The sequence below is a fragment of the Platalea leucorodia genome, assembly GCF_965183815.1.
Source record: "Platalea leucorodia genome assembly, chromosome: 2".
In the NCBI taxonomy this organism is placed as follows: domain Eukaryota; kingdom Metazoa; phylum Chordata; class Aves; order Pelecaniformes; family Threskiornithidae; genus Platalea; species Platalea leucorodia.
In genome coordinates, this window is record NC_138824.1 from 127,921,156 (window position 1) to 127,948,972 (window position 27,817).

The following is a 27,817-nucleotide window of genomic DNA, read 5'->3' on the forward strand; positions in this document are numbered from 1 at the left end:
TCCTGCACTTGGGTCACAACAACCCCATGCAACGCTACAGGCTGGGGGAGGAGCGGCTGGGAGCTGCCTGGGGGAAAAGGACCTGGGGGTGCTGGGCGACAGTCGGCTGAACATGAGCCAGCAGTGTGCCCATGTGGCCAAGGCGGCCAGTGGCATCCTGGCTTGTATCAGGAATGGTGTGGCCAGCAGGAGCAGGGCAGGGATCGTCCCCCTGTGCTGGGCACTGGTGAGGCCGCCCCTCGAATGCTGTGCTCAGCGCTGGGCCCCGCACCCCAAGGCGGCCATGGAGGGGCTGGAGCGTGGCCAGAGCAGGGCAGCGAGGCTGGGGCAGGGGCTGGAGCACAAGGCTGGGGAGGAGCGGCTGGGGGAGCTGGGGGGGCTCAGCCTGGAGAAGAGGAGGCTGAGGGGAGCCCTCATCGCTCTCTGCAACGGCCTGAAAGGAGGCTGGAGCCGGGGGGGTCGGTCTCTGCTCCCCAGGAACAAGCGATGGGACGAGAGGGAACAGCCTCAGGCTGCGCCAGGGCAGGTTTAGGTTGGATATTGGGAATAATTTCTTCACCGAAAGGGCTGTCAGGCCCTGGCCCAGGCTGCCCAGGGCAGGGGCTGAGTCCCCATCCCTGGAGGTATTCAAAAGAAGGGTAGATGTGGTGCTTAGGGACACGGTTTAGTGGTGGGCTTGGCAGTGCTGGGTTAACGGCTGGACTCGATGATCTTAAAGGGCTTTTCCAACCTAAACGATTCTAGGATTCTACGATCGCCACGCTCTAAAGCAGTTTCTGGCAAGTACACGCACCTCTCCCAGCGCACGGAGCGCGCTTTAGCCTGGGAAGGTTTGAAGCGCGGCGGGCGCCATGCCCCCCGCGCCTGCCCCTCACGGCTCACCCACGCAGCGGCACAGGCTCAGGTTTGGGTGGAGCGGGGCCTCCGGAGGTCCCGTGCCCCTCCGTGAGGGCCGGCAAGCCCCGCGGGAGAACCACGGGGCGCCCCGAGGCGCCGGGCTCCCGCCGTGGCGGCGGGCGGCGGTCAGGAGGGATGAACCCCCAGACCCCCAGGGCGGCGGCGGGTGGAAGGAGCCCCCGCGCCCCGCCCCGCCTTCCCCCCGGCCCGGCGAGGCGCGGCTCGGGCAGCCGAGGTGAGCCCCGAGGTAAAGCCGGGGCCGGACCGGCGGGCACCGCGCCCGCCCACAGGCCTCCCCCCTCCACCCTTCCCGCCCCGGCCCGTCCCGCCCTCCCGCCCGCCCGGCCACCGCCTGAGGGGCGGGCCGGGGCGGGGCGGTGTGGCGAGGACTCTTTATCTGGCGGGAAGCCGGTGGCTCTCGGAGTTGCGGGCGCTTGCGGCGACAGAGAGGAGCGACCCGGGCGGGAGCAGAGGGGGGCGAGGCGAAGGCGAGGAGCCGCCGAGGAGGAAGAGGAAGGCGAGCGGCGGCCGGGGCGCTGCCATTGTTCCGCACCTGCCGCCGGCGGGGACACGTGGCGCCGCTGAGCCCCGCTCCTCGCCCCCAGCCGCCTGACCCGCACGCAGTCGCCCGCCACCATGGGCAAGGGGGTGAGCGGCGGGGCCGGGGCGGAGCGCAGCGCATGGCCGGGGCGGGGGCGTGCGGCCGGCAGTGGGAAGTTCGAGGAGCCGGACCGTAGCCGGGTCCTCTCCCCCCCCTTCCCCGCCACCCCCGCTCCTTCCCCTCCGGCTGGGGCGGGCGGGGCTTCGCTTTGTGGCGGGCTGGGGGCGGGCGGGCGGCCACGTCGTGTGTGAGGGCGGCGGGGCCGGGGCGGGCGGCAGCGGCCGTTGGAGGGCGGCGCCGGGGCCGCCTGCCCCCGAGCAACGTGCCCGGGCGGCCGCCGGGAGAGGAAGTAACGGGCCGCGGGGGGGCAGAGAGGCAGGCGCGCAGACATGGCCGCGGGAGGGGGCCCAGCCCCCGCCGCCTTCCCCTTGAGGCCCGTTCCCCCCCCCCACCCACCCGAAAAGGGGCCTCCCGCCCCCGGGCGTGTGGGGCCCGCAGCCCCCGGGGCTGGGCGTTATCTGATGCCCTTTTGGAGCGGAGCTGCGGAGCCTCGCTTGCTCCCCGGTCTCGTAAGAGTACTTTAGACACGAGGGCCCGGGGCGGGGGGGGGAGTGATCAGGATTATTAGGGCTTATTAGGGCTAATTTGCCTATTGGTAGCAGTAGGGGGATGATGGGAGCCGGTGGTAGGAGGGAGGCGATCGCCCCTGACTTTATCACATCTGTCCTGTTTAATGGGGAGATAAAAGCCTCTCAGAAGGCCCTGCAGCGGTCTCTGCCCTGTACCAGCGTTGCTTCTACCTTATAGACCACAATGAAGAGACGTCCTTAATTCGGATCATACCCTTTATAGAAAAGTGTATGTGAAGGCTCTTGAAAACGGGCGTGAAGACTTTCTGGAGTTGGATGTTGTGATCAAACGCCCGTGTGTGGAGCAGAAACACCTCTTGGGTTGCTCCGATTTTATTTTGTGTTGAAAAAGTAAAGACCAGTTTCTGGGCTTTATTGTTTGGGTGTTTGGTTTTTTCCCCTTCAAATACTTCCTTGTGTATCTTGTTAGGGGTGTGTAGACTCTTATTTGCTTTTGTTTTAGACTCCTTCCTGGAAAATTCCCAAATTTCTCCGCTTCTCGAGGAGAGCGTGACGGCGCGGGGCCTTGAGAGGCAGAGGTGGTAGCGTTGTCCCTGCCTACAGGTGTTCTCTGCTTCCCAAGCGCTCTTCAAACATTGACTTGGCTTTGCGTTGTCCTCATCGGTGTGGTACAACAGCAGCGGTGTTGACATAACCTCATGAAGAGCAGGGGAGCTGCAAGAACATGGGCTGAATGGGTAGTTACTTGGAAAAGGGGGTTGAGGAGTGCATGGGGTGGTTTTTGGGAATTTGGGTTTTTTTTTCTTAGTGAAGCGGGTTTGATGCTTGGCAGCCCAGCGTGATGTTTTTCAGTCAGGTGGGCAACAGGCAGCCTGAATGATATGAGGTCACCTAAATGATAAAACAGTGAGGGGAGGTTTGGGGGTGTTGCAGTCTTCTGGATGCGTTAAATCATCAAAGCAGCCTTAGAGTTGTTCGTGTGTGTATGACTGCAGTGCAAACGGCTTTGGGGGCTTAGGCTGCCTTGGCTGGACTAGTGGGAGGTGCAAACACTTTCTAATATAGAAGGCTGTTGGCTGTCTTGCTTCCATTTCAGATTTCATACATTGCATGGATAATAAAGCAGTTGGCCTGAAACTGAAGCACCGACATGAGGGATAATGCAACAGTGTACGTCTGCCTCAGGCTTTCTGGTAGCAAGTCACAAGATTTGCTCATTTAGCAGTGAGAACATGTGCTGTAATTGAGGACCCCCTGAAAAATGGGGATGTGAGAGAGCAAGGCTGTGAAAAAGGCAATGTGTGGTTGCAACACTGAACAGCATGTGCCTCTCCTGAGTTAGGGTGTCCGAAAAGGAAACCCCTTTCCCATGGGATGGAAGAGAAAGTAAGAGTGTAAGTGCAAGAGAACAAGTTCCTTGTCTTTGCGGCTGTGAGGAGAAGCTGAGTGGAGCATCTGTTTTACTTTAAATGGTAATGGGACGAGGAGAGGGCCGTGAACTGCCTGGGTATGTCATTCAGCCCAAAAAGCAGATTATCCAAGGGGGTGTGTGTTGTGGAGGAAAGTAGATGGGATTTCATTTCTGTTCAGAGCTGCCTGAAAGCTGTCTGCAGACAGCAGCGTGCTTCACTCCGTCTCCCCTGCCGCACACGTGTAGCATGCAGTCGTTCGTGCATGCTTCGAGTTGCTTCTGGAGGTCAGTGCTAAGGCCTGAACCCCAGTTAAGGGTTTTTTCCCTGTCAGAAGCTAGGAAGGCTTATTGCATAATGGACCAGCTGAGGGGAAATTATGCAAATCAAAGCCATCATCTAGTGCAATTAAGAAATCTTAATATATTACTCTCCCACCTATCTTTTTCATTCCCTCTTTTTATTACTATGGCTAGAGGATACTCCTTTTGCCAAAGAAAGCCCTGGGCCTAGTCAGTGCATGCGGTGTAACAGGATGAAGGGTCTCTGGCAAGTGGTCTGTACCTGTGGATTGCAATCCCACAACCCAGTAGGATCCCGACCTGCTGAAAACTGCAGAAGGTCATGCTTCACCCAGGCCTTTTCAAGGGGTAGTTGAAGTCACCAGCTCCTCTAGGGGAGAACTGTGTCCAGTCTGCTCGTCTTCACGTGCTTGACAACTACTAGGCTTAGATCTCTTGTCATGGGAGGAGAGCTCGTCCTTCCATAATTTGGGAAGCGGCAGTCTGCTCGCAATGAGTAGTTACTAGCTGTTGAGTAAAAACTGCTTTGTACTGTCTGAGATGCTGAGAGTCTGTTCAGTTGATTAGACTTTTGATTAAAGATCGGAGATTGAACACAGTTCTTGGGAGGGAGTAAGAAGGACCCAGAGAAGGCATTTGCATCCCTTGCTAAGATTACGTAGGGTCATGGAGTGGTGTGTCCAGTCCAATAGGCATAGTCCATATCATGGCTCATCTGGTTAATATATTTACTGAAGACCGTCTCATGAGGCAGCAGGACAGTAACTTTTCTGTTTTCTCTGCACAGTTGATTATAATGACATAAGTACTAGAACAGACCAGACCTCCAGAGACTATGTAATTTATTTTGGCTCTTGCTTGACATTTCTTCTTGGATTAGGTGATGTTAGAACAGGGTACTTCTGAGCTTGTCTGCTGATTTGCACCCCTCCCGTTTCCTGGTCAATCATGGCTTGTGTTGAGAACATCAGTCATGAATGGCTCAATTAGCCCAGAGCGGAAAAACATAAGCTGTATCTGAAAGACAATAGGATTTTCTGGGGGCTGTATAAAACTTCTTACACTGCTGTGTACAAATGTTGTGTTTAAGCCAATGGGGAAAAAAAACAAAATCTTGCATGGAAAAAAAAAAGCTGTGTTGTTTTTTGTGTGGCAGATTTGATGAGTCAGAGTTCCTAGCTAAGTCAAGTAACAGGGATGACATTTCTGATGAAACAGACCTTCCTTTGTGTTCAGGCCATGTGATTAATTCCCGATAAGATGTGGCTCTGGAGTACCCTAGGCCGCCTTCTCATTGTACGGCAGGAAAAGGAGGGGAGAGCAGGGAAATCCTACAGCGCTGAGGGGTGGGATGAACCCCTCGTCCCCTTGCAGCCCAGCCAGCACAAGCCTTTGTTGAGCAGAAGAGAGGCAATGGCCCTGAAGGCAGAGAACTGGGGCAGGACTTTGACTCCGGTCTATGGCAAGTTCAAATTTGAATGATGGAGCAGGAAGGACAGACGCCGCATGAAACGATCCTATAGCAAGAGCTGAAACTGATCCTGCTGACGGGTGGGATGTGGTACTAAAGCAACAGAAGGGAAGATACTGTGCTTTATTTTTTTTAAACTTGGTAAGATGGACTCAGTTAAGACCCAAATATGTGGGGGCTTAAAGAAATGAGTAACCTAGCTGCTTTTTGTCCTGACTGCAACTGATGGCTGGGTTCTTTGTTTGGTTTTTTAAGCAAATCATGCTTGAATCAAGGGCAGTGAGGCTTTTCATGTCTGCCCACTTGTAGGTCGTCTCTGCAGCTGAAAGAGCTAAAGGCTCTTACATTCTTGGGCTGTTCTCCGCTGCCCCCAATAAGCTATGTCACTGTACTTCTCACCGAAGTTTCAAAGAACCGGGAGGCTTTTAGATCACCTGCAAGAGCTTGGCAAGCTTTTCTGGGTGGAAGGGGTGAAGCTGAAGGTGATGGACTGCCAGTCAAGGCACCAGCTCCTTCACCTTCATTAGAAATCATTTCTCATCTCAAGCAGTAATCAAGAAGCGTGCGTTTTGTGCAGGGCTGTATTTGAACTTGTCTGTTAGGGCTCTAGCAGAAATCAAAGTTGTTTCCTTCAGAGACTGAAGGAGAGAGAGACACTTCATGGTGACTTTTTGTGAATTGCCCCATGGCAAATTCTTGTGATGCTGGAATGCGAGGACCATGCTGGTTTAAGTTCTGTGGCTTTTGCTTTTTTAAGAAGTGAAATGGGAGTTTAGGTGCAAGGAAGAGAATGTCAGGAATGCTGACAGTCTGTAGCTCTGTGTCCTTTTCCTGGAAGAGTGCAGGCAAACAGCTCAGCTCCGCTCCACTTATTAAAAACTGTTTCCACTGCACAGCTCTGTAGCTGCATGCAAGGATATGGGGGGTGCAAAGCCTGCCTTTACTGACCAGGGCAAGAGAGGGGTTCTGTGCATGTGAAATGTAGGACTATGGCTGCAGAGTGGTGTTCAGAGCAATAAAAACCCTTGTCTAGACGTGACTGACAGGTTCTTTTAGGACAGTTGGTATTTTTTTCCTTTTTTTTCCCATATAGTTTCACTTTTGGTTTTGGTTTCTACTTCTCTTGGAGTAAATAGTAAAAATTTCCTGTGCTTGTTGCTTAACAAGGCAGTTCTTGGGTCCTAACAATAGTTTCTGTGTTCAGATCACTCTCAGGAATCCAGTTTGTGATTTCAGGTGCTCATGCAAAGGTCAAGCAAGGCGATGCCTTTGAAACCTCTTAATCTTGTTAACGGTTTGACTCTGGTGCCACTAACTGCTGTTTCATCTCAAAATACTTCTGGGGGGATCTTATTGGGTGAAAATGTCATCGCATAAAACTTGGCAGGGATGTAATAGGTCCCACGCAGAAGAGGAGGGAGGGAAAAGCTGCTATTGGAGGCTTGTGAGAGTCTGGAAATGTATGGAGCGCTTAATGGAGGAACTGTACTGCAAGGCTGCACTGGTGCCTGGTTTTGATACCTTACAGGGTGTCCAAACTTCTTGCGGTTTGGGATTATTTATGCCTGTAACTCTTCTGTATGTTTTCTTGTCTCTCAAGTGATGTTTGTATGTGCTACGTCATGATTTCTTTGTCCTTAGATGCTTCTTTACCCCATCATGACAAGATCTAAATCTCTGCATGATTTCATGTAGAATTAACTGTAATGAAAGTGAATGAAGATCCATCTGAATAGAGGCTTTAAGCAAATCATCTGCTCTGTGAAGTGTAAGCGGGGCTGAGCACAGATCGAATCTGCAGAAGTGTACTACTGCTTTGTATACCCTTCTCGCTGGTCAAACTGCCATAAATTGAAAGCAGATTTCTGTTGCGTAACCAGCCAGCCAGAGTGCCAAACTGAGAATGAAAGTGTCGGAGCTTATCCCCCAGATTCAACCAGTCGGAGGTACCACCTCCTATTTATCTTCAGTTGATAGGCTGCTCCTTGCCAGAGGATGTCGAAGACTGAGAGGGGGGAGGAGGAGAAGTTAGTGCCTTGAAGGGAACATATGTATGCACTCAGGAATTGGTTTCTTCTGCTCTTCATCACTTTTCAGCTTGAAGTGGGGCTTACGCATCAAGACTGAATGAATAGCATATAGCTTGCTTTCCTCCTAGCTAGACTTGCACAATGTCTGCCTGGAATCTGTGTATCAGGGATGCTGTTGAGCAGACAAGTCTGCTCACGAGCTCATTTTTTTTATTTATTGAAATGGTATAACTTTAATAAACTGTAATTGTTTCGTCTGACTGGCAGTCTCGTGTGCATAGCTCATGTCTACTGCTGTAGAAGTTGACCGTAAGGTGTTTCTTATGGTACTGCATCTTCTCTTGCAGGCTGGAAGAGACAAGTATGAGCCCACTGCTACATCAGAGCATGGCACCAAGAAGAAAAAGGGGAGGAAGGAGAAGGACATGGAGGAACTTAAAAAGGAAGTCTCAATGGTAAGAGTGTAGGGCATGAAAAAAACAGCTTTAAGAATATTCACTGCCCCCAAAGCTCTGTGCTTCATGTGACTAAAAGAGAAAAGAGCTGGTGTGCTGACAGCATGGTGTGACTGAAGGCGCTGATCTCCCTTGTGGTCCCCTCTGTCTCCAAGGCAGACATGCTGCAAGTGCTTCAGCATCAAGATGATCACACAGTAGCCCTAAAAACACCACTTCTCACAAGGCACTTGACACAGAACCCAAGTCTGCGCTTGCCTGCGTTACCCATAGCACAACGTAGCTGCATTTCCTCACCCAGGCAGGCACTGTCTGGACGGCAGCATTGCAGGCTTTATTGTGCTGTCATGTGAGCAAGACTGCTGTTTTCATTCCAGCTGAGGAGTTGAGTCTGTACAGCTCTGTTTACTGCTGGCCTCTGCTCAGACTGACCTCAGTAGTATTATTCCTTCTAATCATGGTTGGGGCTGCGGGGAGTCTCTCCCATCCCCATCTGTGAAGGCTAGATGATGGTGTACATCTGTCTATGCACATCATCCAGCTTAGATCTGCTCTCCTTGATGTTGATACAGGTTTTGCTGCTGTGCTGTGGATTTGAGTCTGGGCTCTCATGTTTTTAGCCCCCTCTGTTAGGGAGAGGGGCTACTAAAGCTTGCTCCAAGATGAGATTTTGTGTTCAGTAGCAAAGCTAAATTAAAGCATCTGCTCCCTCCCCTCTTTGGGGGAAGAAACACTGCTCAAGCTGGCAGTGTTACTTAAAAATGTGTGAAATTACAGGGTTAATCTTCTGTACATTCCTACCTTCCTTCCCAACTTTTCTGTTTGCCTCCTCCCCCCCAAGAAAACAAACCAAACAAAAACCCCACCACTGAGGCTTCACAGAATCTGCTGGGAGCATAAAGAGTGCACTGAGATACAGTCAGAGTTTGTTTAAAAAGCTGTCATGTCGTACCCAGATAGTCACAAGAATACTAAAGATGACACCGCTTTGAGTTGCAGAATGAGATTGAGATTCTCTTCACAGAGAAGATGAGCTAGAGTCTTGCTATCTCACCGAACTGTTATAGATAGGAAACCTGGGGTGGGGGGTGGAATTGCTGAGCTCTTGCTGATCAGCCTGCAGGGACTGATCTCTTCCCCCCTAACCATTTCTTGTCTTTCAGGATGACCACAAGCTGAGCCTTGATGAACTTCATCGTAAATATGGAACAGACTTGAGTCGGGTAGGTAGACTTTGTTTCCCATCCCTCCTTGCCGTGATCTGAAAAGGAACAGTCTTGTCTCAGAGCACTTCACAAAGGGAGTTCTGGGTGGTCTGTTGTTTTTCTTTTTCTTTTTTGTTTAATCTCCCCTCCTCCAGTTAAGTTTCCCAGGCTTTGGGAGAATTGTTGCGCTCACAAATACTTCTCTTCGTCCTCCCACTGTACAGCCTGGCTGCAATACTTTAGTGACTCTGTTAGAAACAAAGTCACTGTTATCTGCCTCTGAATTGTTCCAAGGTCAACTTGATTCTTGGATTTATGTTTTTTTTTTTTTTTCTCCCCCGAGGAGCTTGTAATAAAGGCAAATGTTTGTTATATTGCAGATGTAGTCTAGTGAGCTAGCACATGCCTGGAGACTTAATGATGGCTAGTAGCAGTTAAAATTTTACCCTTTTATAGTAAGAGGTGTGCAAATGTCATAGCTAACCTCAAAGTCCAGTGCAGCAGCACTGCAGTGGTTTTGCACCTTTGCTCTTGTTTGCTTCGCTTAATGCGTTTTTTGCGTGATTGCATATTCCAGCAAGTCTGCTTTTACTCTATAATAGCACAGAGATTTGCATTTCTGTCAAAGACCTTGGATTCTGAAACCTGAACTTCCTGGAAGGCCAAACTAAAGTGTCATCATCTTTATGGCCCTCAACTTTCACTTGTTCCATAATTTGATAGGACAGATTGCACTGGGCTGTTCCTCAGGGCGCAAAGTCTGCTGCTGTAGCCTTCTTGTTGTACCCTTCTTCAGTGTTTGCAGCCCCATGGCCTGCAGTCTCCTCAAGTAGCATCCAGCGTCCTGTAGCTCCTCTTTCGGCATTCAGCATTCACATCCTGCAGAGCCCTGGCAGCTGTGGAGATCTCCATTACCTGTTGGCATCTCTGTGTTGCTGTGGCAGGACTCTGCTTGCCTTTTTGAGCAGAACATGAACAAATTCAGAGCTACCTTCCCCAGTCAGTCTTGCCACAATGCATATAAAAGGAACCTCTCTTCTAGGGTTTGACTCCTGCACGTGCAGCTGAGATTTTGGCTCGTGATGGCCCAAATTCCCTCACACCCCCACCCACCACTCCTGAATGGGTCAAGTTCTGTCGGCAGCTCTTTGGAGGATTCTCGCTCCTGTTGTGGATTGGTGCTATTCTATGTTTTCTGGCTTACGGCATAACAAGTGTGATGGAGGGGGAGCCCAACAATGATAATGTAAGTGAAAATGTCTGTTTTACCTCAAAGGCAGGCTGAGCAGCCTATTTGGCTCAAAGCAGATTAACTTCCTCTAAGCATTCAGCCCAGAAGCTTTTCCCATAAGCACGGGAAATTCAGTGGGTGAGCTTAACACATCTTGGAGTGCTTCCACATAATGAAATGAACAGCCAACTTCCTTCATGTTGTGTTAACAACACTAGTTTGTGTACAAAATGTACAGAGGCTGCAAGTACCTCTATGCTTTGTAACGGGGCAGTTAAATACCAAGCAATTTATCTGGACAAACTGGAAACCTTTCAGGCAAATTGTCCTCTGACTCGCTTTCTCTGCTCTTTGTAGCTGTACCTGGGTGTTGTGTTGGCAGCTGTGGTTATCATTACTGGCTGTTTCTCCTATTACCAAGAAGCAAAAAGTTCCAAGATCATGGAGTCCTTCAAGAACATGGTGCCTCAGGTAGGGAATATCTCATTTCCTTGAGATCTGCCAAGCTGTAGCTTGCTTGAGGTTATGAACTGTTTTAAACATGGGCTTCAATTGCAAAAGGCCTGGCTGTGAATGGTATGTATTGGCCTTTAGCAGACAAGATGTCTCTTGTGCCAAGCTGTTAGTGTGGGTTACTAGCTCTTAATGCTGAGGGGGTCTACGAGACTCCTTCTTCTTTATGCTCCAAGTAGCTATGCTAATAGTCCAGGGCAGTTCCTGGCACCCTGTGAGTTCCACCAGCTTATTAACGTTCATAGGACGCTTTCTTGATAGTCTAGGGAGTTCAGTAACTGGTGTGATAAGCACTAAAACTCAGATTCCTTCACAGACAGTCCGTATTGTACCTAGCCATCTTACTGTCACCTTGGCAACAAGGAACTTGTAATATCAAGAAAACAAAAATAGCTATTTGTCTTAAATAACATATGTATTGGAGATAAACATCTTGGTACAAGTAGAAACCTTGTAGAACCATAGCGCAACTATTTTAAGATACTCAGATCTTTTAAACCCCTTAAGAGTTGCTTTTGACACAGGTTTCTTTACTGTTTTTCAGCAAGCTCTTGTAGTCAGAAATGGTGAGAAGATCAGCATTAATGCTGAAGGTGTTGTAGTTGGAGATCTAGTGGAGGTGAAAGGAGGAGACAGAATTCCAGCCGACCTTCGGATCATATCTGCACATGGTTGCAAGGTACAGTAGTGACAGGCTGTCTGAAAACTTCATTATGAAGGATGATGAATTAGTCTGGTTTCAAAGAATGTCTTGTATGCTGTGAATGGGTGGTGGAGTGGAAGAGAAGGCTGGGGGGAGTGCCTAGTGTTCTATCTGCTTTCATTGCTGAAGGCATCTGCCTGCTTGTGTATGACAAAGTACTCTCTTTCATACAGGTGGATAACTCCTCGCTTACTGGTGAATCAGAACCTCAGACCAGGTCTCCAGACTTCTCCAACGAGAACCCACTGGAGACCAGGAATATTGCCTTCTTTTCCACCAACTGTGTGGAAGGTATGCGACTCTCCTACTTCCCTAAAGTGTTAACAATGCTAGGGCTTGAACTGCCTAGATAAGCAATGCAGATGCTGTGTGAGTTTAGTGTGTTAGTTGGTAGCCTACTCCTGCCATGCAAGAGCAGGCTGGAAGTTCCCAGCAAAGGCTTTGCCGATTCCAACTGCGATACTGTACAATGGGCAAAGAAGACTCCACAGCACTGTTTTTCCTTCTTGCTCCTCCTAGGGAGCAGCTGTGTAGTGTGTCTTTGAGCATGACTGCCTTATTACAGCAGTGTTAAAGTGCAGATAACGTAATATGAACCTAGATGGTTAGGCAGAACCATTAAAAAAAAAAACCCACAGCTGCTGCAAAAAACAGAAATTTCAAACATCTCTGGCAGAGCTTTGTGTTGCAGCTCATAGTATGGTTGTAGGTACAGTTTGTGCTGAAGCCCAGAGCATCTTTTCCATACCCACAGGGTTTGTAACTGTTCAGTGATGGTGGGGATTTCTGCCTCACTCCTATTGTGTCCTCTGCTGACAGATTCTGAGCAGCAAACTGCCTCCTGCTCTTTTGTCCCCCCTCACAAAAACCCAGCCGTGCAGTACTGAGGGAAATTCATGATCTTTCTCAAGAGCCTTGGGGTGAGGAAAGGGGCCTCCCCTGAAAGGAAGGAAGAGGACACTGTCTCCTTCTTGAAGATGGCTTCCTCCAATTCCCTGTGCAATTGGCACTTGATTCCCAGGGGTAGAAGGGAGAGGTCATACAGCTTGGCCAGTCACCAGGGAATCCTGTGCAGTGCACATCCCCATTTATTTCTCATGCTGCTAGAGAGTAAAAAAAGCTGCGGTGGAAGACTTTGACCATTGGAATTGCCTACCTGCATTATCTTGGACAAAGCTTGCTAAACTCTAAGACAGGGTGGACAAACTCAGTTTAGTGTGTTTTGGGAAGGGTTTTTGTTTTCTAAAGCCTGTCTCTCTTCTAGGCACTGCCCGTGGCATTGTCATTAGCACTGGGGATCGTACTGTGATGGGCCGTATTGCCAGTCTGGCTTCTGGACTGGAAGGGGGAAAAACTCCGATTGCCTTGGAGATCGAGCACTTTATCCACCTCATCACTGGAGTGGCTGTGTTCCTGGGTGTCACCTTCTTCATCCTTTCACTCATCCTTGAGTACACATGGCTGGAGGCTGTAATCTTCCTCATCGGGATCATTGTTGCCAATGTCCCTGAGGGGCTGCTTGCAACGGTCACGGTGAGTAAAGTTGGGGAAAAAAAGACTGAATGAGTTACATATATGGTTTTTTTTAAGGAAGTGGAGTGCTTCATGCTCAGTGCATTCACAGAGGTAGACATTAAAGGAATGGAAGGTACTCAGCGAGGTGAGTGTGTAGGGCTAGATTTTATAAATTCAGTGTAGTCAGACTAGTTGCCCGAATCATTGTCAAGTTCTGCAGCTGTTTTTCTAATGAAGATAGGTCCCTAAGCTAGACCTGCACAGAGGCTTGGCGTCGTAGAAATCAAGTGAGCAAGATGAGGAGTTCTGGACTTGTCTTGCCTTTTTCTGTGGCAAGAAGGGGCCTTCCTGTTACAACTGTTCAGGGTTTCTACACCCACGTGCACGCCAGCCCTTCCAACCCGAAGGGCTGGCAGAGCATCCAGCAAGCTTCACTCTAGTCCTAGCTTTTCATCTGGGACCTGGCAGAGATTTTTGCAAGTTTGGTTTCCTGAAGACATGGTGGGAGTATCTAGGTGTGTTCAGCTGTGTACAGCGTGGTGGTGGATGGGGCTAGAGGTGTCCATGCAGCCTTAGGAAGCAGAGCAGCAACTGGGCCTGGGAATGAACAGGTGGGAGCTGGAACCAGACAAGACCCTCTGGCAAGAAAGGGGCTGCTCGCTTCCTACACCAGTAAGTTGCAGCCCTATTGCCAGAGCTGTTTTGGGCCTTCTCATAATGGCCTGCCTCCACCTATTTTGAGAGGTACTATGATTAGGGAACTGCAGTTTTCACTAAAATGTTAGTCCAGGGCATGTTATTTCCTTCCTAATGCACTGAGAAGCAGAAGACTGAAGCCTTGTGAGTCCTTTTCTGGAGGTTTTGTGATGAGGAAAATGTGTCATTTAAACCTAGCAGCTGGACCTAAATGTTGCTTTTTATTTTGCACTGGCAGGGTGAGCATGGAGTTAGGGAATCACTGCAGGCATGTAAGCTGGTTGTCATTCCATGCCCACAGTGAGCTGGGTAGTGGTGTAGTAGTGCACAAGCGCATCTAACCTGTCATCTTCTTCCTTGTCTCCAGGTATGTCTGACACTAACAGCCAAGCGTATGGCTCGGAAGAACTGCTTGGTGAAGAACCTGGAAGCTGTGGAAACCCTGGGCTCCACATCCACTATCTGTTCTGACAAAACAGGCACTCTGACACAGAATCGTATGACGGTTGCACACATGTGGTTTGACAATCAGATTCATGAGGCTGATACTACAGAGAACCAGAGTGGTAAGACCATCTCTTTGCACTTGAGGCATCTCATTAAGAAATGGCCTTTTCTGGGGCTTCCTGTACACCTGTATTTCTAAGAACCCGTGTTTCTAGCTCTCTGGTCCAAGTGAAGCCTACAGCGCACGGACCTCTAACATATGATCTACAATGAGCAGTAAAAGACTTGAGGTGACACATAGAAAGCTTTGCACTGTACCACAGTTTTTTAATCCTTAAACTCCATATAGGCTGCTTTTGCTCAGAATTACTCCATTGGAATTTGAGCCTCTTGAATGTTCAGCCCCTTATGTTTGTTCTGTACATAGATATATTTGCTGCTCTGTACTTCAAAGTACCTGCTTATTTTTGCAAAAATGTATCTGATGAAATTGCCTCATCTTAAGTCTGCTGCAAGCGTGGACAGCAGAGGTGTTGACCTTGATAATAAGTTACTTGAGACTGAACATAGATGGAAATTTCTCACGTTGAACTAGATCTGCCTTTGAAACAGGGGTTTTCCCAGAACATCCTGGTTGTGTTTGCAGAGTAGCAATGAGTGAAGTGACTGTCAGACTTCAGCAGGAAGCTTCTTCTAGATATTTGTAAGAATCTGAAATCTCGGTGTGCTGTGCAATTGAGAGGTACTTATCTCTCCAGAACTGTGCAGTACAATGAAATTTGGGAGTTTCGTAGCTGTCATCTACCTTGTGAAATCTTGTGCTTGCAACACATTATTAGCATAAACTCTTTCCAGTGGCACTGCTGCACCCTGCCCCCAGCCACTCCAAAACATTGTGCTTGACTGAACCACTTAAAAAAGCTGCTTTACTGTTCTTGGTCTTTAACACTAGTGCAAAGTAACAGGCTATAAATAAAGTGTTATTTGGAAGCACTCTGTTTTGGCCTGGCAACGGTTGGCTTGGCTGCAGTAGAAATAAACCTAGAAGATTTCACTTCATGGAAAGTACATTAGCTTATCAGTTAACTGTCTGTTCAATTCATCTCCCTTGGAGCCAACTTAAGAGCCAGCATGGGAGAAGCAGTATCTTTCTTTTCTTTAAGCATTGTTCCTTTGGGAGCTATTTCATCCAGTTCCTGGGTGATGGATAAAGTGAGACAACCTGGAGGTGGAACCCAGCCTCCCTTACTCAAGCCCCTCTGAAAGAATGTTATCTGTCCAGAAGTCCTTGGCTTTGTCAGCATGGCCTCCGCTGCTGCTGGATGCAGCCATTACTGGAATCTTGAAAGCAGAGGTGTTCTCTAGCACTGTTGCTGTTTCACCCTTGGGTCTTAAAATAATCAGCTGCTCATCAAGTACCTGGGAAGGGAGGAGGATTGAAAAAGATGTAGTGTGCTAACAGGCTCTAAATGTTTCCTATTTCTGAGGTAAAGGCTTCTTGCTCTTAAGCCTGTAGGATTTTGGGCTTATGTGATTTTTTTTTGGGGGGGCTTTCTGACATTCTTCCTCTGCTTTCAGGTGCTTCCTTTGACAAGAGCTCAGCTACTTGGAGTGCTTTGTCCAGAGTTGCAGGTCTCTGCAACCGTGCTGTGTTTCAGGCCAGCCAGGAAAATGTACCAATTCTTAAGGTGAGTTCCTAAAAGAAAGGTTTGTCCTGTTCCCCACCACTGCCCTCCTGTAACGGTAGTGAGCTTATGTCCTGTGGGTCACAGGAACCTGCAAAGTCGAGGTATCTGCCACTCTTAATCTTTTCTGCAGTCTGACACTCTTAGAGGAGATGTGTTACGGGCAGAGGAGATGGGACTGGGAAGACACATTTCCCACAGCAGACTCCCTGCCATCCCCTAGTGTCTACAGTCTGTTTGGGAGGTCAGATACTTCAGGCAGGGCTGGGAAAGACCAGAAAGCTTTCCTAGGCATTTCCCAGTGTCTGACTGTTCCACGAATCTGGCATTTGTACATTTAAAAGCTACAAACACCCAGTTCTGGGAGCTGGGGGAAGTAGACACCAGTGCTGGGGGAGCAGCAGTCATGAAGACTTTGTCTTTAGCCCATCTGTTCTCACTGGCAAGTCTTGGCTTTTTAAGCTTTTGCTGGTTCAGTGCTCGTGCAAATGCAGGCATAGCATCAATTCAGATTCCTGCTTCTGAACCGTGACCCAGCCAGGGCTGAAATTAACTGTACAGTGTTTATAATCTGTCAATTATTAGTCATGTTCCTTAGTAAACTTCTTCCCAAGGATGTTCTGATGCTGTAATAATAGAAATAATGGAACAAACTATTTTTCCCTAGCACTTCTCTGGCTATAACTTCAGGTCATGTTTTTTTAGACCTAAGATAAAGAGCTGGAGTTCTTCCCATCTAAGGAAGACTTGGGAGGGAGGAGTTTTAGAAAGTCTTTAGATACCAAAAAGCAGTATAAAAATGAAAAAAAAAAAAAAAATTCTCATGGACAAAGACTAGAAGGGCAAGAAATATGTGGTTTAAATTGCAGCAAAGGAAGATCAAGCAGGACATTTGAGCACACACAGATCACCAGGGCTGAGAACCCCCATCTACAATCTCTACCAGTGCTAACTTTATGGGGGAGGAGGCAAGGATTAAATCTTCTCTGCCAGAGGCTTGATAAGCTAATCTTACATTGGGGTGGGAGAGCACCTAGAAGTGTTTCTGTGTGCATGTCATCAGTTTTCATCTCACATTTGCTGTTCTTCATGGCAAGCAACTTACGGCAGTTCTTCTCAAAAGTTTACCCTCCAGCCTCTCTTCCTCTGACTGCCCTTTAAAAGGGTTCTTGACTTTGGCACCAGAAGACTGCTGCTTTCTCAGGCTGGGAGGTCTGGCATTCTGAAATGCAGTATTTGTCAGGACTAGATAATAGAATTATTTATTCTTTGCTCTCATATCATGTTATGTAGAAGCTGGGACTGGGCTGAGATGAATACACCTTTTTTTTTTAAATGTCTGATCTTCTGTGGTGAGTCCACTGGAATGTACGCTATGATAGTTGTCTCTCTCCTCAGAGAGCAGTGGCAGGAGACGCCTCTGAGTCTGCACTTCTGAAATGCATTGAATTGTGCTGTGGTTCTGTCAAGGAGATGAGAGAAAGGTATCCCAAAGTCGTGGAAATACCATTTAACTCTACCAACAAGTACCAGGTAAGCATGCGTCCGCTTGAGGGACAGCCGCTGTGTGAAGCAGTTATGTAAATCTGCACGCAGTGTGCCTCAAAACTTGTTTTGGCACCAAAAGCTTGTCTAGCCATTACTTGTAGACTGCTCGAGACTATAAATCTAAGTTAACAGACCATACTTAGTTACGCTGTGTAAGAGCTTTTGGAGCTGCCTTGGCACTAAGGTGTCAGCTGCTGAGAAAAGACCAGACGTGCTTCCTGCCTGTGCAGCAGTAGTGCATGGAGAATGGAAGAACTCACATCTGGGAATAGGAATGAACTGCTGGGAAATGTCCTTAACAGATGGAACTTGGATACCAAAAAGGCCATTGCAACATCTGTGGTTATGTGTTAATGTTAAAGAATACGTAGTAATTCCTTAGTTTGTGAACCTCTTTAATGTGTGGGTAAATGAAAACCAGAGTAGAATATCACAAACTGTCCTGAGCTACCGTAGTCACCATCACTGGTGATTTACTCATGACCTTCACAGTATGTGTCCATAAAAGGTTTAATTTCTTCCGCCCTAGCTGTCTATCCACAAAAATGCAAATCCAGCAGAATCCCGTTACTTGCTGGTGATGAAGGGAGCTCCAGAGAGGATCTTGGATCGCTGCAGCACCATTCTTATTCATGGCAAAGAGCAACCACTGGATGAGGAAATGAAAGATGCTTTTCAGAATGCATACCTTGAGTTGGGAGGCCTTGGAGAGAGAGTGTTAGGTAAGGAAAAGCAGCCTTAATAAATTGGAAAAGATTTGTCCTTCATGCTCCTGTGCAGAGTCCCCACAGATTAAGTGGAGGGTTGTACTCTGTTCCTGCAGTGTAACCATAGTGTTGAGCCAAGGTCGCTTCAGCAATTCATACAGAAACAGTCCTGCCTTTAGCCTTTAAAAGGCAGCCGCAGGGCCTTGTCTTGCCCAGCAGCTGGGTTGCCTAGATCAAAATGAAGCAAAGTATTTGGGACCTTCAGTCTCTGTGGGGCCACATGGTATTAGATTTGCTCTATTGCATGTGAACCAAGCTGCGTCTGGGCACCTAGCAACAGCTATGAGTTACCAGAATATGAACACGACTCCTGCCTCAATAGCCCTGGCTAAACCCCTGATGATGCCCTGTTATTCCTGCGTAGCTGTTTGCAGAAGCACTAGGCGTTCGCGTTCTCTGCCTCCTGATATGTAGGAACAGAGTAAACATGGGTTTGTGTTACAGGATTCTGTCACTTGGCTCTGCCTGATGATCAGTTCCCTGAAGGCTTCCAGTTTGATACAGACGACCTGAACTTTCCTGTAGACAAACTCTGCTTTGTCGGACTGATGTCCATGATTGACCCTCCTCGTGCTGCTGTGCCAGATGCTGTTGGCAAATGCAGAAGTGCTGGGATCAAGGTAGTTTATTCTTGGGTTGAAAATAGCCTTGCTCTATACCTGTGGTTATAAAGGGCTTCCCTTACTCTGTGTGTTTGCCGTACTGTGAGTGAAGTATTGATCAGGATTTAACTAGTACCACTTCAGGCTTCATTTCTGAGTTAAATACAAATGATTGCATGTTAATGGACTGAAAAATGAGTTAGATGCCAAACTGCTAGGGCACTGTTGGGTGCCGATGGCATGGTGTCCAGAGCGTGTGATTTGGCTCAGGTGTGTTCTGCATGTCCCATAGTACTGACTGAGATGAAAGAGCAAAGCATAGGCTGGAAACGGAACTGCATCTATTGACTCAGGATTAACAATTTTCTTTGTCTTCCACCTGCCTCGATCCCTTGCATACTGGTAACAGGTTACTGCCTGTTACCTCAGGCTTGCTCTGTGCCAGGGCTTGCTGGTAGAACAAAAGCCACGTGGCCTTTTCAGTCTCAAGGGACCCTGCCTCTTGAGCAGTGTTGCTCTGCAGTACAGGCAAGGGTTTCACAGCAGTCTGTTTGCATTTCAGGTTATCATGGTTACTGGAGATCATCCGATCACAGCCAAAGCCATTGCCAAGGGTGTCGGCATCATCTCTGAGGGCAATGAAACAGTAGAAGATATTGCTGCTCGACTCAACATTCCTGTCAGCCAGGTCAACCCTAGGTACTGACTGGTGGGGAAGGCCAGAACTGTTCAAAGAATTAAGCATTTGCCTCTCTCCTTGCCTTGGATAATCTCTCAGCATCAATCCCTACACATGAAAAGCTTGGCATCTGCTTAGCTTAGCATGTTGTGGCTCTTCAATCTGTATCATGAGTTATGTGAGGAATGCACAAGGCTGTCTCAAATGTGTGTGTTCCTTGTGCGTGGGAAGTAGTTAGGATGAAGCCCTATACAGAAAACTCAGGCAGTTCCTTCTGTCCTTTCTCTGCCCCGTAGCTGCCTGTCCTGACGGTCTGTCCCCACACTGGGAGAAAGAAGCAGCTGCCTGGGTGGAATCTCTCGGGGACTAACTTTTTCCCCTTGAGCTGAGTGTTTGCCTGGCCTGGCTCATGTCACTGCACAAGCACCATGTACTGGCCCAATGTAGCAGGCAGGAAAAAGTATCCAAAGTGGCATGGGGGAGGGAGGTGGCTGTTTGGGGACTCTTTTGGGCAATGCTGCTGCAGAGCCTGAAACTGCGCACTCATGTGATTCCAGATCTTTAAACATATACTTAGTCAAGCTTATTTTGTAAGATAACTTCATGGGGAAACTTCATAAGATAAGTTCATGGGAAAACTTGGGTAAAAATAAAATGCTTAGTTTGCTAGTCACAATCCAGACTGAATGGGCCGAAAGTAAACTCTGTTTAACTGTTTTATACTGTTTGGAGAAAAGAGCTGAAATGCCACTTATAAAATAGATCACTCAAAGCCCAGCTCTGTCCCTCTTGCTCTCAAACTCTCTTCTGGGTCTGATTGCAGGTGGGCAAAGGGAGCAGGACTTAGGCTGGGTAGAGGAAAGGACACCAGGCAGTAGCTACCAGCAGAATAAATGTGAAAATGGAATTCCTTCCTCTTAGGGGTTAAAATGTGCCTTCATAGCCTAGTGCAGAACTGAGGCATCCTCAGAAAATGTGCTTTGGCAATAAGTGGGCTGTTTGCAGAATGGCTGGGCTGTCTGCACTGCTTAGCTTGAACCAGCCTGTGTTTGGGCTGGAGGGTAGCCATGTAGCTTATGAACTGTGAATAGAGACGCCCTGTGGAATGAATTGCTTGGGGAAGACAAGTATTGTGGATGAATTCTTCTCTTCTTTTTTTTTTTGAGGGTAACTTCACAACCTATCAATGCAGGCTGGGGATCGCTGGGCTGTGTGACTGAGCAGGCCAGCAGCTGGCTGTAAGGGTGGGGAAGGAATTTCCCTGTCTAAACTGAGTGATGTCGTGAGCTGTGTGGATAGTCTCCTAGACCTATAAGGGATGGTATGCTGGGTTAGAGAGGTGGTATTTTGCTGTAGCATGCAGGGTACCAAACCAGTCTAAATATAACGTTGCATGCTTTTGTTGCTGAAGAGTGTAAAATAGTCTGAACTGGCATAGCGTGAGCTCTCTGTGAAGAGAGCCACATGTAGATCAACAGCCTGTTGCAAAAAGGATTGCCTGCAGAAGACCACAGCATCTCTTGCAATGTTGGAAGCTAACTGCCTGAGCCAGAAGTTCCTCTCTTGCAGAGAGGCCAAGAGCTGTGGAAACAACTAGTTTTTGCCTTGATGCATTTTAAAAAGCTGTAGAAAGAATTAGTCTGCTCGTGGGGCTTTTTGTCTGTTGCTTGGCACTGTCGTCTTGTCTTTTTCTTTGTGTTCCCCATCTACCTTTAAACTTGGAGCATCAAACTTCGGTGCAGAGGCTGCCTGGATCAGTATTGATCACAGCAGGAGTTGGCCTTGCCTGGAGCACTGAAGAACCGTAGCTTTGTGGGGCAAATACAACTAATGGGGAACTTAATTTAACTTGTGAAGGAAAACATCATATTGTTATTGCAGGGATGCCAAAGCTTGTGTTGTTCATGGCTCGGATTTGAAGGACATGACTAGCGAGCAACTGGATGACATCCTGATGCATCATACGGAAATTGTCTTTGCTAGGACGTCTCCTCAGCAGAAGCTTATAATTGTGGAAGGCTGTCAGCGACAGGTAAAGAGAGGGAGTCCAAGGATTTCATATCGGAGAAATCCCCAGACATATAGATATATAGATAGCTAGATATATAAACGACCGATCGGTTCTGCTTTCTGAAGTGGCAGGGCTTAGTCTTCTCAGTGGCCTCAGGTAAAGGGCCAGACTAGAGCTCAGTCTGTCAGCAGCCTTCAGCTGCTGATATCATGCCACTCTACAGTACATATATATAAGGGTCTTGCAGGAAAACATCTTCAGTTTGTACTGAGGCTTTCTTCTGATCCTGGGATGTTTATTAACACAATTCCTAAATGCTCTGGAGGTGCTTGGGAGAGGAGGATTCAACATGTTTATGTTGTCCAGCGTCTCCTTTAGAGAGAGCAGCATGGTTCTCTGATAAGCCTGATCAGAACAGGGAAAGGGGTGAGGGGAGGACAAGAAAAAAACCGAGGTATCTTTAGAGTAAAGTGGAGTAGTTTTTTATGCTTCATTTCCTGAAAGACAGGAAAAAACTTTCTGCCCAAAACAACTTACATGATGATTTCAGTCTTTCTGTCCCTCTCTTTGTGACTAGGGTGCCATTGTAGCAGTCACGGGTGATGGTGTGAACGATTCCCCAGCCCTGAAGAAGGCTGACATTGGTGTTGCTATGGGTATTGCTGGCTCGGATGTCTCCAAGCAGGCAGCTGACATGATTCTGCTGGATGATAACTTTGCCTCCATTGTCACTGGGGTTGAAGAAGGTGAGTTTATAACTTGCACGCAGTGGTGATGAAGTGGTATACTTCAGCAATGTTATTTACTGATTCCCCCTGAAATAGAGGCGTCTGGAGGGCTCTCCTTTATTTGACCTTGTCTCCATGACAGGTGTTTCCAAGGAGGGTGGCACTTTCCTCCTCCCTTCAAAGTCTTCTCCCTTTCCGTGGATGGGTAACAGTAGGAAGCAGCTGAGTAACAAAAGCTGCTTTGTCCTTTTGCCTAACACTGACCCTACAGTCATCTGTGCCAGCTGAGTCTGACACATTTTCCTCCCTGATGGAGCAATAGCTCTCAGACAGGAGCAGAACAGGGGGTACCTCCAGGGGCCCTTGATGATCTTCAGAAACTAGGGCTTAGTATCCTACTGCTGTATGCAGTGAACCTTAATCGCTGTGACCAAAAATACTACTCTGTATAGGTGATGCTGTGCATGGAGCACACAGTCTCACCCTTACGTGCAAGAGAATGCTTCAATTTTTTTGCCTTTCAGTGGTACCGCTGAAGCTGCCTATGAGCTACTTGGCTGCCTTCTGCTAATAAGTGAGAGTTACGTTGTTCTCTCTTCCTTGCCCCAGGGCGCCTGATCTTTGATAACCTGAAGAAGTCTATTGCTTACACCTTGACCAGTAACATTCCTGAAATCACGCCGTTCCTGATCTTCATCATTGCGAACATACCCCTTCCACTGGGAACAGTCACCATCCTCTGCATTGACTTGGGCACTGACATGGTGATTGTCTTGGGTTTTTGGGATTTTTTTTTTGTCTCAAGAAGAAATGTGGGTGTTCTTAGGTACCCTAAAGAAAGGACGGGTGGAAGGAAAATGCTTAAATACAATTTTCTCTAGTGTTCTGATTTAAAAGAAGTGATCATTTGATACTCCCTTAATCCACACTCCCTTGTCTCGTGGCTCTCTGGGTCTGAGGATCCTTCAGTTCCATGTAAGGACAAACTGGGGATGGGGAGGGGGTAAGGTCCTTCCCAAATACTACAGCTAGGGCTTTTGGGCAGTGCTGTTTCTCAAGCTGGGAGGGCTCTATACAGTCAAAAACTGAAACAGTTCTAACAGCTGTCCTACCACCCTCAAAGGTCCCTGCTATCTCCCTGGCATATGAGCAAGCAGAGAGTGACATCATGAAGAGGCAGCCCAGAAATCCGAAAACAGACAAACTGGTGAATGAACGGCTGATCAGCATGGCCTATGGGCAGATCGGTAAGCTGGTCTGTTTTCTCTGGCACTGATTTGAACTCGGTGGTAGCGGGGGTTCTACACCATCGTGAGTTAGTGACTGTTCTGCTTGTTTTGGTAGGGTTGAGGTTTGGGATGTGTAAACCAGAACCTCAGACTGTTAAGAACTTGCCATGATTCTGCCCCCATGGCGCATAGCGGTGGCTTGTGCAGCTTGATCCATTGAATCGCTTTCACAGTAACTTTGTTTTAATTGCATAGCGCTGTAAAGGAACTGGCTGACAACCAGGACTCCTCTGGTTCAAACTTGTTCAGCAAGAACATAGATCCCATTGTTAGTTTAATTAGAAGTAAAGGATTCTCTCCAGCATATCCCTAAACACACAGTATTAGGAGCCTTGATTAAAGGCAGCTATAGAGACATGCCCAGTTCACAGGACGGGAGCTCATGCTTAATTGCAGCAGACCTTGGGAACCTTCTTGACTGTATTTTGCAAGGGTTGAGGGTGGGCAGGGCTTAATGGGAACACAAAGGGAGTTTTATCTTGTGTCCTTGAGTATCGTGCCATCACGGCACAGGGCAGAACAGAAGTAACTCTGTACAAAGTTGGGAGCAGAAGCTGCTCAGCAAAAGGGTTGCAGCTGAGTTTGATGTTAGTGTGAACTATTTCTGTAGCTGCTGCTTGGGAGAGTGACCCCACAAGGAGTAATTTTTTTAGGCGGCTGGGGTCTCCTGCAAACTGCTTTGTTATAATTGCACTGCATAGTAGCTTCATCAGTTTTATCATCCTTTCTTATCTGTGTAGGTATGATCCAGGCCCTTGGAGGTTTCTTCACCTATTTTGTAATCATGGCAGAGAATGGGTTCTGGCCTTCTGGCTTGCTAGGGATCAGAGTTCAGTGGGATGACCAATGGGTTAACGATGTGGAAGACAGCTATGGGCAGCAATGGGTAAGTCTTGAGGCACAGCTTAGAGGCTGCCAGCCTGAATACTAATGCCTGCTGAAGTTGGTGTGAGCACCAGAGAGCAAAGGCAGCATGTCTGAACAAATGCTCTCTGCTTTGTCTGCTTCCTAGACCTACGAACAGAGGAAAATAGTGGAGTTCACTTGCCATACGGCCTTCTTCGTCAGCATTGTGGTTGTGCAGTGGGCAGACTTGATCATTTGTAAGACCCGAAGAAACTCTGTTTTCCAGCAGGGGATGAAGTAAGTCAGGCTGTCCGTGCAGGGTTTAGAATTGGACTTTGTGTATTCTCCAGCACATGGCATTCTAGTTCTTCATTCCAGCTGTGTCTGGGCATCTTGGCATAAGTCTTGAGCAGTCTGGTGCCTTGGTAGTGGATAAAAGTGGGACCGGGTGCTCTCTTTCTCGTAGTACCTGCTACAGTTGTCAGGCTGAGGCAGCGACATGCTGACTTCTGCTGGCGTTGTCTGTGGGAGCTAGCCCACCTCACAGGACAGTGCCATACTCCAGCACGCAGCCTGGTGCAGCAGCAGAGCAGCTGATGTCTCCAGAGATCTGGTGGCATGAACCCCAGCCTCCTTCTGAATTTGTGATGAAAGCAATCGCTGGTTGACTTAGTTGCGAACTGGAATATCTCTGCCTAGAGACACAAAAAAAGACCCTCGTGACAACTGTGCCATCAGCTTCGATGGCCTGATAGTCCCCACCTGACGGACTTCTGGGCTAGACCAGAATGTCCGTTTCCATTCACTACATTGCGGCAACTAGGTGTTTTTTAGGATGTCATCTGTGAAAGTATGTTGTCCCTGACTGCATTCCTGTTTCTGCTAGGAACAAGATCCTAATATTTGGTCTCTTTGAGGAGACTGCTCTGGCTGCCTTCCTCTCCTACTGCCCTGGGATGGATGTTGCTCTAAGGATGTACCCTCTCAAGTAAGTTGCATCGTGATTTTTGCACAGCAGGCTGTACCACAGAACAACAGTGCTTGGGTGGGGAGATGGATAAAAGTAGTTGTGAGCTTGTGGAGCATGAAACTTAAGTCTTAACCAAGAAGAGCTCAGGCTAGTGGGGCCAAGTGATCCTTTGCTGTAGTGTGGCATACCAGGGGTTTGCTTTGTGTTACTGTTTATGGGAAGCCTGCAGGTCAGTGCCCCACTAAAAATGAGCATCACAGCTTCAGTTGTACTAGTGTGCTGTAGTGCAGCTGCTCCTGTACTTACTTGCATGGGGTATTTCTATGGATAGGGGACTGCACCTCCAAAAAAAGCCAGTTGAATTGCTCTAAAACATAGGCCAAGTGACTCTTCTTTGCTAAAGAACTGGTGATGACATCTTGTGCCTTTTTCTGCCTTCCAAAGAAACAGCACAAGTAGCAAAGTCTTTTGAAAGATGCTACGTAGGTGCAGACAACCAGTTGGTGCATAGTAACTTTCCTAACGGTTGGGAGGGTGCCAGCATCTTCAGCGTTGCCCAACAGCATTGCAACACTTCATGGCAGGGTTTAGTCTCAAACTTCAAACAGCCCTCCGGCTTAAGTGCCATGGTATTTTTCACGGCCAAAAAAAATCCTGGTACATCTTGCATTCCATTCAGAAGTGTTGTCTGGAGTTTGGTGCTGAAGTGTGAGCATTTCCTAACAAAAAAGCTGGCGTCTGCTCAGTGCCTGCAGCAGCTAGATGTTAGCATGTGTAAATAATAAGGGAAACCAGTGCAGTTCAAGTGAGCAAGGCTGTGGGCACAAAGGTGGTGTGTACTTAGAGGAAATAGTGCTAGATGAATAGGTGGAGAGGTGCTGGTACAGAGATGATGTGTGCTGTGACACACCTTGTGTTGGAATTAATATCCAAAAGTGGATTAACCTATTGCAGTAGAAAACTTTGGTGGTAATTCTTGGCTTGGAGGATTCTCAGCTGAACCACAGCCTCGTGGGAGCTGGTGCACTGGCAAGCTGGGACACGCCAGCCTTCCTGCGCTCTTCTGTGCCATCGAGTCGGAGCTCTGCTAGGCAAAGAGCATCTCTGCTGCCTGTGTTCTCACTGTCTCCTCTCCCAAACAGGCCGACCTGGTGGTTCTGCGCTTTCCCGTACTCCCTCCTCATATTCCTGTACGATGAAGTCAGAAAGCTCATTATCAGACGCAACCCTGGTGGTAAGAATATGCTGCTGATCTGTGCGTTTCCTTCCCCACCTCTTCCTGCGGCTGAGCGCTGCAGAAGCTCTGGCAATGCTCAGGGACCCCCAGTGCCGAGCACTATGCAGCGGCATGTTTTGCTCTGTTTTCCCTTCCTCAACGTTAATACTGCAATTAGTTCAAATTAAGGACTTTCTCTGTCCCTCTCCCTGCATTCTCCCGCAGTACATGAAAGTACCAATGCACTGAAGTACATGGAGAAGACTGATTAATGCTTGGGTAGTTCTAGAAAGCTGGAACAGGGCCTGTAAACAGCAGCATATCAACAATTTGGCAAGATTTTTCCGTTGTGATGGGTCATTTACTAGCTCAGGTGCTACCGTGCAAGTTTTCAGAGCCTGAAAGGAGCTCTCACGAACCTCATACCTGGTCTGCCTTAAGACTAACCCTGTTTTCTCTCTCCTTTTCCTTTAGGTTGGGTGGAAAGAGAGACCTACTACTAAAAAGCGCCTGCAAAACATTCCACGCACAGCCCAAGCTGCCTCTCCACCGTCTCCCCTGTGTGCGTACTTCATCTTTGCAAGCGCAGAACCGTGCCTGGGCAGGAGTGAGCTGAAAGTAATGGAAACATGAAGAAACATGGACTGGAGGAGAAAGCAAGGGGGAGGTTGGGGTGCGGGGAGTGTCCAACTGTCAGTCCATGGGGATAGGAGTTTGAATAGTTTTATGTGCCTTTTTGTTTTTGTAAAAGGAAATTGAAGATTTTATATTTGGATTTTTACAAATAAAGATGGATTATAAGAGGATGCCCCCACACGGTCTTAGGTGGATGTTTTTCCTCAAGGCAAAAACCGGTTCAGGGCAGCCTCCCCTCCCCGCTTAGGGTGTGGTGGTGACAGCATGGGTTAGCCCTCGGCTTCCCGTTTTTGTAGGAGGGAAGCAGAGCTGCTTGACCCGGAGGCAACAGCATACGTGGTTTTTAAAAGCCCTTTTAGCGTTGAGCGGAGAGAAGAGCTGGTTGCTGGATGTCCGCTCTGGCCTGCTTTACGAGGCTGTGACTTGCTTGCTGGGTTCAGAATGAGAACAGGCTTCCACTGAATGGAGCTTGGATCCAAGCAGCCTTGTTCCCAAAATTCTGACGCCGATTTTCCTGCTTGCTTTGCCAAGCAAGGGATAGTGTTTCCTAGTCTCCTCTGTGCGTGCACACAGTTGCTCCAGCGTGGCACTTGCCCCATCCTGATACTGGCTGGTGCCTGCGCTGGAGTGAGGGCAGGGGCTGAGCGTGGGTACGGGATCCTACATCTTCCACTTCTGAGGAAGGCATCGCTGTTGTCTGGGCTCCAAGTTGCTTTGTGTGCTGAAGTGGGTCATGCTGCTTCCCTCTGACTATCTAGCCCTTTTCTGTATGTTT

General features: G+C 48.3%; 1 protein-coding gene across 1 annotated transcript; it reads left to right on the top strand.

The window, feature by feature from the left end:
- Window positions 1-1,320: 1,320 nt before the first annotated feature.
- On the top strand, window positions 1,321-27,220 carry ATP1A1 (ATPase Na+/K+ transporting subunit alpha 1). The gene is made up of 23 exons (XM_082334765.1): window positions 1,321-1,545; window positions 7,648-7,755; window positions 8,919-8,978; window positions 10,003-10,206; window positions 10,549-10,662; window positions 11,249-11,383; window positions 11,581-11,698; window positions 12,672-12,940; window positions 13,986-14,184; window positions 15,644-15,753; window positions 17,149-17,283; window positions 17,828-18,020; window positions 18,510-18,685; window positions 19,230-19,366; window positions 21,228-21,378; window positions 21,935-22,103; window positions 22,695-22,849; window positions 23,209-23,332; window positions 24,115-24,260; window positions 24,387-24,517; window positions 25,107-25,208; window positions 26,333-26,424; window positions 26,881-27,220. The coding sequence occupies exons 1-23, from the start codon at window positions 1,534-1,536 to the stop codon at window positions 26,907-26,909; spliced, it is 3,069 nt and encodes a 1,022-aa protein (XP_082190891.1). The 5' UTR covers window positions 1,321-1,533; the 3' UTR covers window positions 26,910-27,220.
- The last annotated feature ends 597 nt before the right edge of the window (window positions 27,221-27,817 follow it).

Excerpts from the sequence above, each read along its gene's own strand:
- ATP1A1 (XM_082334765.1), top strand. Across the intron at positions 7,756-8,918 it reads TTAAAAAGGAAGTCTCAATG|GATGACCACAAGCTGAGCCT; the intron begins GTAAGAGTGTAG and ends CTTGTCTTTCAG. Across the intron at positions 8,979-10,002 it reads ATGGAACAGACTTGAGTCGG|GGTTTGACTCCTGCACGTGC; the intron begins GTAGGTAGACTT and ends CCTCTCTTCTAG.